General features: G+C 43.3%; 1 protein-coding gene across 8 annotated transcripts in view; it reads left to right on the top strand.

The window, feature by feature from the left end:
* The window catches only part of MAGIX (MAGI family member, X-linked), a 916,967-nt gene that overhangs the window by 244,198 nt on the left and 660,758 nt on the right, over nt 1-12,011 (top strand). For all 8 annotated transcript variants that reach the window (XM_069645279.1, XM_069645280.1, XM_069645282.1 and 5 more), the window contains one exon: nt 6,425-6,607. In XM_069645279.1, the coding sequence (XP_069501380.1) occupies nt 6,475-6,607 (133 nt within the window). In that variant the 5' untranslated portion in view covers nt 6,425-6,474. The remainder of the gene's footprint in view (nt 1-6,424; nt 6,608-12,011) is intronic.

The following is a 12,011-nucleotide window of genomic DNA, read 5'->3' as shown; positions in this document are numbered from 1 at the left end:
GGACAGCAGATCTGAATTTGTTTCCTGGGATGAAGAGCTAGAGTTAAGTTGATACCAAGCCATTTGAGTCTTCTTTGCTATGTGCTCCATTTGAAGAAGAGGTGTCTGCCGATGTAGAACCCAAGTGACTTGGCACATGGCCTCAGCATGGGTGTGAAACCCTTGTGGTTCATAGCAGAGAGCCAGGTTAGGATGTCAGGGTGTTTTGTATTGTTGGTCACCAGTAGGAAATCAGGCTTGGAGGGGTTGAGGTTCAGGTAAGCACTGGACATCCAGGACTCGATAAAAGTGAGGCAGGACTTGAACCTGTGGATGTGTTCGATGGATGATAACTTTAGGTAGAGCTGCATGTCATCTGTGTATTCGTGGATTTTGATGTTGTATGGAGCCAGAAGGGTTCTGAGGGCTTCCATGTAAAAGGTGACGAACAAGGAGGAGAGGATGGATGGATTGTGGGACTCCACAGGTACGTAGTGTTGGATTTCTGGAAGAATCCATTTAGAGGAATTGGTGGCAGTTAGAAAGTAGGATTTGAACCAGCTGATCCCCATGCAGCGATGTAGAAAGTCTGTGAGTGTATGGTGGTCTTCTTTGTTGAATGTGGCTGAGAGTGTGAGAACCAAGTGGCAAGGATGGCCATAGTCGAGGATGTTAAGGTCATTGGTCCTTCACCTTGATGCTAGCCATTCCCATGCTGCATCTCGTTCCCATGCTGCATCTGGGTCTGTAGCCAGATTGGTAGGACTGAAGGAGGTTGTTGGCGTTGGTGTGTCAGAGGAGATGCGTGGCTGCTGGTTTCTTAAGTAACTTGTGCTTAGGTTGTCAGGGCCCAGTGTGTGTTTCTTGAGAAGTGGGAGATTGTGTCCGGTCTTGAGGGTCACAGGGAAGGCGCCTTGAGGGAGGGAGCTGTTAATGATTGGCAGGGCTTTTATGCTTAGCCATTCTGCTGAGTTAGTGTGAGATTGTTATCAAGGCAGCAAACTCTCTCTAGACAGACCTAAATATGTTCTATTTTGACTACAATAAATGCCTGTCAAGAACTGGGAGTTCAAAAGGCTGCTAAAGAATTAACGTACTGCTGGGGTCTTGCAGTGTCCTTTGCTACATCTTTTGATATGGTCAGTGATGTCATGGGTTTAGCAGCTTTGTTTGGCCATCTCTCCCATGAATAAACATGCAACATGTAGTGATACCAAAGGTATGTAGAACATTTTGAATGTATAAATATTTGGGCCAGTGTGAAAGAGGAACCAATGAGGACAGCCCAGCAGTGGCAGTTTGAGGTGTTAGAGTTGGGAGTGGGGTGCTACTGAAGGGGAGACTGGGTCTCCCAAAGCAGTAGCATAAGTGACACGCACAGCAGAGCTACACAAATATGCCTAGCCCTGGTGGTTTCTCTCAAGTAACTGCCACCTATCGATTTTACAAACTGGAAAAAGAAGATTTTGAACAAATACCTACTTTCCAGCCTTAAAGTTGAGCCTTGGTGAAGAGGTGGATCCGGGAGACCCTAACCAATCCTACAGCCTGGAAATAAATAGGAAAAGACCCAAAATTTGTAGATATGATCGAAAAAAACAAAAACAATGGGATATTTGATCGAATTTCGGCTATAGGAAAATTACGTATAACTGAAATTTACGATTAAGTCTTCCATTCGGTGCCATTACAGTGAACAAGGAGAAGGGGATGGCAGGGGTGTCCTCCGCACCCATGTTCACTGTAATGGCTTTGGGGCTTGCTGGGGTGTCCCCTCCTTCCTGAAAAATAAAGTTTAAAATGTTGTTTTAAAAAAGGACCCTGCTGCGCCGGTTCGAGATCACGGAAGTGAAGGGAACAGGCGTCGCAGGGAAAAAGCGAGTCAGCGGCACACAGCATAGTGTGCTCCCGAAAGGTAAGTAGGTGGATGGGTGGGAGCGGGTCTGAAATGGCTGTGGGAGGAAAAACCTCAAGTTATTTTTCAAAAACATTTCTTTTGTTTTTTTTCTTCCCTCCATCATTTTGGATTCAAACAATTCATGGTAATCCAAAAGACACCACCAATCGCTGATATTATTGAATCACTTGAGATGTTTAACACAATATAAAAGAAAGTAGAAGTAGGGAGATGGTTTAGGAGTTAGGAACGAGATCTGGGAAGCTGTTGCAGGTGAAGAGAGTACGAGAGAGGGCTAGTAAAGCAGGATGCTGGACAGTGCAGCTAATCTTCGAAGCTCATTGGCAAGAGCCTATTTGGGGTTGATGACAAAGGTCCTGACAGGCCAGAGGACTTTGAGGAAATGGGCATCACCAAGGAGGAAGACGAGGTAGAGGGAGAAGAAGGGCAAAGGGGAGCAGAAAATAAGGAGACCTAAGAACAGAGAGAGGAGTGAGAACGAGAGAGTGGTTGGAATAGTGCTTAAATATACCGGCACCATATTGAATCTTTAAGCCCAACACTAGGGGAATGCTATGATGGGGTATTCTTAGAGTCAGCTAGATAAGGCCTTAGACTTTAGACCCTTCCCCGTAGAGAGGATACCTTGGACAGTAGGTGTTACCGATCTCTAGTACTCATTCTGAAATTGGGCAATGGGAAGCCTGGGTTAGAGTGGAGGGAGGCCACGGGGGAGACATAGTGACCTGCTAAAACGGTATTGCGAGAAAACATCAAACAGTGCGAATCCCATAACATGAGTTTTCTTCCAACACATAAAAACGAAAATATAGATCAGGAGCGCTGCCATAGCAGAATACAGCAGTGTTCAGGCTAGGAAGAGAGTTAACCTCCGCGGAGGACCAGTTACAGAGGTTGGGGCAGTCTCATGTTAGTCAGAACGGAAAAGGCGGGCGGCAATGATGTTAAGGAATAAGTGTGTAGATCATTGGGAAAGACCGGGCAAACATAATTATGCTAATTACAACGAGAGACAACACAAGGAAGGGGAGAAACTGGGCAGGTTTCTGGCCTGGTTGTATAAAAGGGAGGAGAACCGGAGTCCCATCCACTCGATACACACATAGAAGGGAGACTAATGCAGCCTTTAACGAATTTTACAACACCCTCTACCAGGAGGGGCCACCGGTATCACATGCACACATAAGGGAAGTGTAAGTTTTAGATGAGATAGACCTCCCTTGCTAAGTCAATAGGCGATTCACAGCTTGGAAGCGCCCATAACATTGGAAGAAATATGATGCACGATTAGGGCATTGCCTACGGGCAAGACCCCAGGTTCGGATGGCTTGCCTGGTGAGTTCTACAAAGAATACATAGACGAGCTGGCCCCTCAGCTCCTGAATACATTTACGGACTCCTATGAGGAGGGAGTTCTTGCCCTCAGCCTGAGTCAATCGATTATTATCCCTCTCCTTAAACCACGTAAACCACCCACAGAGTGTGACTCATACAAGCCCCTATCCATGCTCAATCAGGATAGGAAATCTTGACAGCTACACTGGCGATTCGCCTGAAAAGGGTGATCCATACGATCATTCATCCTGATCTGACTGGCTATGTGCCAGGTAGGAGTATGACTTGGAACCTGCGAAGGCTACACCATGTCATAGATTGCACGGCGTCCTGGGATACCTCTCCGCAATAGCAAAGCTTGACGCGATCAAGGCATTTTATTCAGTGAGGTGGGAATGGCTCTATGCAATGTTTTAAATGTTTGGCTTTGGGCAGACGTAATTAAGATGGGTGTGGCTGGTTTATACTCAACCAGTTGCAAGAGTAAAGACTGGTAGACACGTTACGGACTTGTGGGAACTTAAAAAAGGTACCAGGCAGGGGTGTCCGCTGTCCCCACTGCTTTACATCCTGGCTATGAAACCGATAGCTAAATACTTGAGGGCAGAATACATCGAGGCGGGCATAGTTATAGATGGCGTTAGTCACTTAATATCATTGTATGCGGATGACACCTTATAATATATTCAGAACCCAGAGGACAGTTTAGAGCTGCTTATGTAGGCCCTGTTGTTCTTTGAGGTGTTGTCGGGAATATCGCTCAGCATGGCAAGTCTTCCCTGTTCCCGTTGGCAAGTTTGTCCAAGAGGGGGAGGAACTGACACCCAGTTTTGGCACTACAGTGGACGGTCGATAAATTTAGATACCTGGGAGTCAATATATACCATGACCCGGAGCAGGAACAGGTCAACAACACCATGTGCACCTTGGCAGGTGTTAAGAACTCTATGAGGTTCTGGAATAAATTGCCCCTGTCGGTAATGGGCTGGGCAGCTCTGTTGAAAATGGTGGTTTTGCCTAAGCTATTATATTATTTTGTAAATATCCTGTACTATATACCTAAGGCATTCTCCAAGATGTTAGACTTAGTATGCAATGGATTCTTGTGGCTTAATGGTAGGCGCAGGATAGCGCTGTCCTCCCAACGCAGACCCTTCAAGGAAGGTGGAATCAGGGTTCCACACTTAGAGTTGTATTACTTAGCGGGACAGCTGCAATTCATAGTGGACTGGTTGGCAGATTAGCCCACTCCGTGAACACGGATGCTCCTGTGTACAGAGACACACTTAAATTTAAAGGAATTGCTATGGGACAAGAGGCCTCTGGCCCGCATTAGGTCACACCTAGTGATTTTGGGGGTGCAAATGTGGGATAGGGCACTGAAACAGATAGGGCTTAGGGACCCGATCTCAGCACATATTCCCTTGACATCGGTAGTAACAACATCAAGACAGACGCGACTGGGAATAAGTGTGATTTGGGAGCCCAGCAGGGTGGTCACGATAGGGGATCTTTTACAAGATACATCTTTCATACCCTTTAGTGAATTAGTTGACAACACTGGGCTTCACCAAGGCCAATATTTGCTACATTGCACTATTCGTAAGGAGATTACAGGCTGTTGGCCTCCATGGGTGAGTCAAGGGAAAAGCAGGAAAAGCACTCAATAGTGGACATCTAATACGACATCTCAGAGGGAGGACACACTATATCCAGGATATATGACTTACTGCTCATGGGAGGTGCTGCTGCAACATTAGTAGTGAGACGAAAATGGGAGGAAGATCTTGGTGCCCTTCTCTCAGACACACAGTGGAAGGAAATTTTGGGATATCATAAGAGAGTGTCTCGGAACGCCATATTATAGCTGATCCAGCTGGTCGTGACACACAGGGCTTATATGACCCCCGTGAGGACTTCACGTTTCCGTGGTGCGGGAACACAACACTGCCCGCTGTGCAATTCTGAGGAGGCCAGTATGCTACATATGTTCTGGGCATGCCCCACAGTGCGGAAATATTGGGAAGAGGTAGCAGCCAGAATGTATAGGGGAGGGTTGGTGTTGGATGTTCTTTCCCCCGGGGAATGTCTGTTGGGTCGTTTCTCACGTCCCAAAGGAGCGAAGCATATTCATAAGAATAAAGATTTGGCATATATAGTAGCCAAACACAGAATCACAATGGAATGGAAAGCTCTGAGGGTCCCTAACATAGAGGATTGGTGGCGAGATTTGAAGAAATGGGTGCAGGCTGAGACAGAGGCTTAGAGGGGGGCATCGCACTTTGGCCTTTCAGCTGCAGGTGAAGAGGTGGCGCCATGGACCGCCCTGGTGCAGAGTCTATATGGTCTGGATACCACGGAAGCAGTCCAGGAGGACATAACCCCATAAATACCATAGATACCATAAACATAATGAATATTGTTGGCAACCGATGCTCAAGTAAGGTTGTCAGGCACATGTTACGGGCTAATACAGGGGGCAAATCAGGGGGAGGGAACCAGAGAAGGCAGGGTGGGTCTGTTGGGGTAAAAGGTTTTAAGGAGGTTGGTTCGTTTGCAGTGGACACTTTACTTGATTTATTAATTGTTTGTGTCCATTGACTGCATATTGTGTGTATGAGTTAAAATCAATAAAAATTGTTTAAAAAAATAACAAACTAAATATAGATGGGGCTTAGGTTGGGGTGTTAGTTAAGGTGGGGGGAAGCGGGGGGTATTTATTTTCGTGTTTATGTGTTAGAATCCGAAGAAAGAAAATCAATGTTTTGGGACGCAAAAGTATTTTTTCTGGTATTTTTACATAGTTCCGATAGAACAGACCTTTAGATACATTACCAGGCTGTCTCAAATTCTGCATAACCTAGATTTAAGAGGCTTGTTAATGAAAATCCTTGAAACGTTGCGCCTTGAAACACTTCTGTATAGGCGTGTTATAAATGCCCTATCTCATCATATCATAACGTCTGTCAGACTTCTGAATTTGTTAAACCACCTGTGACACTGGTCTGTTGTATTCCATATGTGTTCTTTTTTATACTTGATGTAGGGACCACATTGTGGTATATCTTTCCGCTGTCAATGTTAATGATAAACATTTTTCACCAGAAACACCCTTTTCTTTTTGCGATATTTTTGTGTGGGTGTGTCTGAATGTGAGATAGCTAGACTAATCAACCTCTCCCTTCTTTCCAGGACATTATTATGGTACTCCCTGCTCTTCACATGTGGCTGATAATAGCGCCATGAACCAGAAGTTGCCTCTACATCGTACCTGGGGACGTAATCAGCGCTATCTGTCTATCAGTGCTGAAGAGTGTTTAGAGGGACTGAGCGATACAGAAGAAGAAGGCAATGGGCAGTCTGGAATGATGATTGGTAAGACGGACTCTTTGAATCAGGGGATCATTACGCAGAGTAGTCAAATCCTATAAGTTTGCAAAGAAATGAAAAATCAGGCAAACAATTAGCCATGAAAGCGGGCTAGCCACAACCCTATAGTCCTTTTCAGTTCAGCTTTATTTCAGTAAAAATGCCATAAAAGCAGCACATCAGCACATATCACAGAATAAAATAATACATTATTTCATGGTGAACCAGATAAAATACAACCTACATTGCCAGTCTATTCCGATCCTGATTCTATGTCTGCACAAGCCTCAGCAGCAGAAAACAACACAATGTTAGACCTACTACACAAGAGTACCTCTGTTGTTGAACAACAAGTTTCTAGTTAAACCTCTCCTCAGACTGAACGGTTTAATGATAGAAACATAAAGAATGGAGGGGTTACTTCCATAACATCTGTTTTCTACCCTCAGTCTGTAGCATACCCCTCTGAACAAAAACAAACTGTAGTCCCTAATGTAAAGAAGTCCAATGTTAATAGTTTGCCTAAGGGAAACACAGACACAGCTGGTAAAAGAATGAAGAAATCACAGACCCTACAAGCAGTAAACGACAATGTGCAATCAGTGCACATCCAGATTGCTAGTGCAGGACCCAGCTGTGAGGCTACCATTCCTCCCACTGTGTCTACTGATAGTGATGTATAGTTAATGCAGGATATGGTTAAATCTGAGCTTCAGGATTTAAGACAAGATATTGTTTCTTTACAAGAGGAGAATAAAACCTTACAGTCTTTACTGAAGACACTTCAGACCTTATCCCTTGTTGATTTGAACACTGTCCAGTCCCTGAGTACAGAGGGTTTACTGGACCATGATATTTGTCACTACGTAAGATCAGCTGGAACAGAGAGTGTTTTTTTATTCTAATGCAGCTCTTAACCAGGTACAGTTTTGGACATTTGTCCTCCTGTTTGTCAGGGATTCGAGTTAGCTGATGACACATTATGTACTCCTTTACCTAAGATTTCCTGTGTAGCAGCTTCTTACAAAGAAAACAAAATATTGGCCTGTATCTTTTGGTCTTTCGCAAAGGGCCCCACATTAATGGCCCCAGTAACAGAAACATGGCATGTCGGACAAGACTGCACAGATTGAGGCGTGCATGTACAATTTGTGTTAATGTAAAAGGCTCTAACATTTGAAACTAGGTTGAAAACTTGATGAAAATGACCAGTGTGGAAAGTCACATAGACTGAGACGTATTTTCAGAATGTATATATATATGTTACAATTATCTAGGATTACTTTGTTCTATACATTCTGTGGTAGTGGTGTGTTCATTATTATAGTGGGCTGTGAAAAAACTCAAAAGTTTCTGCAAGTACCTTTTCATGTGTTGACGGGTGTAAAATATGAATTTTGATAATTTAAAATCTATAATGTATACCATTCTAATCAAGAATGTTGTTCAGTATTGTTACCTGATGAAAACTGTTGAATTTAATATGGATATTTTAACAACATGTTTAATTAATTATGAAAAAACATATGTTTTTACAAATCAAAGCGTGGCGTATTAGAAATACTGTAGGACCCTTAGTACTGTGAAAGACCAAAAGATACAGACCGATATTTTGTTTTTCTGTTGTTGGATTCTGAGGGTGGCCTGTACCTCTTGCACGTACGTCATTGTCAGACAGTGCTTTTCCCCCAGTTTTCTCTATGTGATTCAGCAGCTTGACACAACCCTGAACTACCACACACACACACAAGTTTCTGATTTCCAAACGCAATCCACATGAGTGTCCTACATGTGTTAAGACACTACAGTATGCTTAGGCTCTGCTCTTGATCAAACTACTTAACTGAAGTAAATCATCTCGCTGATGTGGAACGCAATGCTAACTCTGGGTTCACTCTTCCTCCTACCAATTTGCATCACAACGAACAGTCAGAGAAAGTACAGATTCCATGCTCTGATTAAATCAATCCACAATCTGCATAACCAGAAACCTTGCAGGTGATTCCTGAACTGTTGGTTGTTAATGTGCTACTTTCAGACGCTAAAAGTGATGAGTGGATATTTGATGAAATCTTGATTAACAGAATTTCTTTCTTTTTTTCTTAATTTATAACAGTTTCAAGAACAATACAACTCCATCCATTCCTTATCCCACCCAACAACTTCCACATCAATCCCACAATGATCCCCACCATACCCTCCCCGCCCTTTTCCTAGCGCAACCAGAAGTTGGCCCCAACCATCACAGAGCATTAACACATGTAAGGAATTGTCCCCTACAAAGCCTTCGGGGGAGCGTTCCGTCCTTCACTCCTCCCGCTATCCTCAGTATTGGCTCGGTTCATAAGATAGTTCCTGAGGTGGGCCCATATGTCCTTTGGTTTGCTTGACATTGGAAGCAAGTCTCTGTACAGGGTTTCTTGAGTCTCACAGTATGACAATGTCCGGAGCCATGAAGTTAATGTAGAGACAGGACCCTTGTACCATGCTTTGTCGATCAAGGACCTAGCTGTTATAGACACCATATTCAGAAATGCCCTTGTACGCAGCCCTTCCTCCCTGAATAGTCCCAGCAGCCAGATCTTAGGCACTGTTGGAATGTTCTCTGCCACCATCTCATTTGTGCATTCAATAATTGGGGCCCAAAGTTTAGTACCAGGGGCAGTACCATGCCAAATGCAGGAAGTCCGCCTTCTGACAGTGACATCTCAAACATGATGGAGAGGAAGTAGGATAAAATACAGCAAACTTACTTGGAGTGTGATACATTTGATGTAAATATTTATACTTGTTAAGCCTAGATCTAGAGCACTGTGCGATAGATCTGGTGAGTATATTGGTTGGCCTCCATTTCTTATCTGTGAGTGCTCCCTCAAGAGAGCTTTCCCATCTTCTTCTCGCTAAGCTCTTTAATCATCTTATTTATGTTAGATACCAGTCTTGTATGGCTCGGCGGGAGGGGATCAGTGATATAAAGTGCCAGGGGGGATATAATAGGAGAATTGAATATGCTACATATGTGCTGTTTCAGTATGCTTCTAAGCCTCATAAATAAGAATAAAGTGAGTTAATTCCCCCTCCCTCTCTCTTTGAGCTGCTCCAGTGAAACTATTCACTGTGTGTTCATGTGCACATTTATCTTGCCATATCCACTGTCTTTGTCCTCACAAGACAGAAGGTCCCACAAGTCAGACCCAAAGTCCCAGAGAGAAGAAACATAGAGACATTCTGCTTTGTGTGCAAGATACGTTAATAATCCACACTGTTACTTATACCAAAGGTCTCACTGTATATATTTAAATCACTTCAGAGGGACAGAGAAATTCTCTCCAAGTCTTGAATTCTCATGAGTGATATAATGTTGCCCATTAACAGTTTATTGGCAGTATGTATACACATAAATGATGGAATCTTACCAATCAGCTGGCTGCCTGAAGAGTTTCACTCATGAGTGGTACAGAATTGCACTTTTACTCATGACAAGCATTCCTTTCACATGTAGAAGGTTTAAAGAGACATTCAAATTATTTACCAGCATCAGTTTCACACTCTGGGGAAGCGGGGAAATATGTCCTTCCCAGGCAATGCTCTAAAGTAACAGGAAAGGGAAAGTGGATTCCAAGATGGTTGAAGGGCCAAAAAAGGCTTGGTCCCATCCTCCAAAACACTGCAGACCCCCACAAAGAGCCTATCCGTCGTGTAAGGAGAACAGGTCTACAAAAGGCCATAATCTCAGTCTAGTGTTGTGGGTGTTTGGAGAGAGACGAAAGGAGTATGAAGAAGGAGTTGTATTTGGAGAGAAGGGTTTGGCAGAGATTGACGAATGTGGATAATGCTCCAGGAGGCTGGGTGAGGCCTGGCAAGGGAGAACTGGTAGTGATAAAAACCTGAAAGGCTTGAAGGGAGCACCCAGCGGGCTTGGAGAGTTCACGCAAAGATAGACCCATTCTGGATAGCGTACTGTGAGCTGGAGAAGAAATCTAGAGCTAGGAAGTAGTATGGTGGTGGTTTGGTGACAAGTAAGGAAGAAGTTAATAGTACGAAGGAGGTTGGTGATAGTAAAGAGGTTGGTAACATTAAGGAGGAGGTTAATGATAGGAGGCGGATGGTGATAGTAAGGAGGGGATTGATGATAGGAGTTTGGTGATAATAGGGAGGAGGTTGTTGTAAAGCGTAAGGATGAGTGAGATTGGCAATACTAAGTTGAAAGCGGCTCATGATAGTAAGGAAGAAATCAGATAGTAAGGAGTTGGTGATAGTAAGGAGGGAGTTGGCAACAGTAAGGAGGAGGTTAATGATAGGAGGTTGGTGACAGTAAGAGGAGGTTTGTGATAATAAGAAAGATGTTGATGATCGTAAGGATAAGGTTGGTGAAAATCATAAGGAGGAGATTGGAGACAGTAAGGAGGAGGCATGACAGTAAGAAGGAAATTGGACAGAACAAGGTGTGGTTGATGAGAAGATGAATGAGGTTGGAGAATATCAGGAGGTGGAAATCAATAGTTTGGATGAGGTTGGTGAAGACAGTAAAGAGCTGTGTGACGTGTATAAGGAGGTTAGTGGAAAAGGAGAGCAGGAGGTTGGTGATAGTGCAATTGAGGTTGATAGAACAGAGCTGGAGGTGGTCAATAGGAGGAAGTTGGAGAAGGACAAGGTGTGTTGGGAATTATCAGGGTGAATTAGTTAGATGGGGAAGTTTTCAGACACTGGCAAAGAGACCTGACGAGACGAGGAGGAGGCAAAAGACTACCCATAAGTGGTAGGAGGAAGCACTAAAGAGAGCCGCGAATATATGATCACACTGGTGCTAATGAAGAAAAAGTCAAAACTATGGGACTGGAATTTTAATGTTAAACATGTGACTGGTTTAAAATCAACCAAGGAATACTTAGATCACCATATAAAATCCCAAGTTATCCTTCTTTATATTAAGGGTTATCCAAATAGGGATATAATACGCCTGTTTTTGAAGTTTAGAGTTAATCTATTGAATCCCTTAGAAGTTACTGTCACTAGAATGAAAATGTGTGTTCATGACCTATATTGTTAACTAAGTAACGGCCAAGCCTCTATTGAATCAGTGAAACATCTTTTATTAATGTGTCCTGTTATGGAAAATGTAAGAACTACTGGCTTAACTATATTTGTTGTCAATAATGATAGATTGTATATAGCTTCTGCATGTTGATTAGAGTTTTGGTCAAGATGTATGAACGGGCAACATTGTTTTAATAATTGCACTTGTGGAAGGAGATCAAGCATGAAAATGAATTTGACTCATGAACATTGAATGTGATTTTAATAGATATTTGGAGTATTTTAAATGATTGATTAGAATTTGTTCCATTTTCTTGTAATTACTATAGAGGACTTTTGTTTTCTTTTTGATGTGTAGGGTTTCTTTTAAACT

The sequence above is a fragment of the Ambystoma mexicanum genome, chromosome 2p (genome assembly GCF_040938575.1).
Source record: "Ambystoma mexicanum isolate Mex_15411 chromosome 2p, UKY_AmexF1_1, whole genome shotgun sequence".
NCBI classification, from domain to species: Eukaryota; Metazoa; Chordata; class Amphibia; order Caudata; family Ambystomatidae; genus Ambystoma; species Ambystoma mexicanum.
This window is presented reverse-complemented; position numbering and strand designations above follow the sequence as displayed.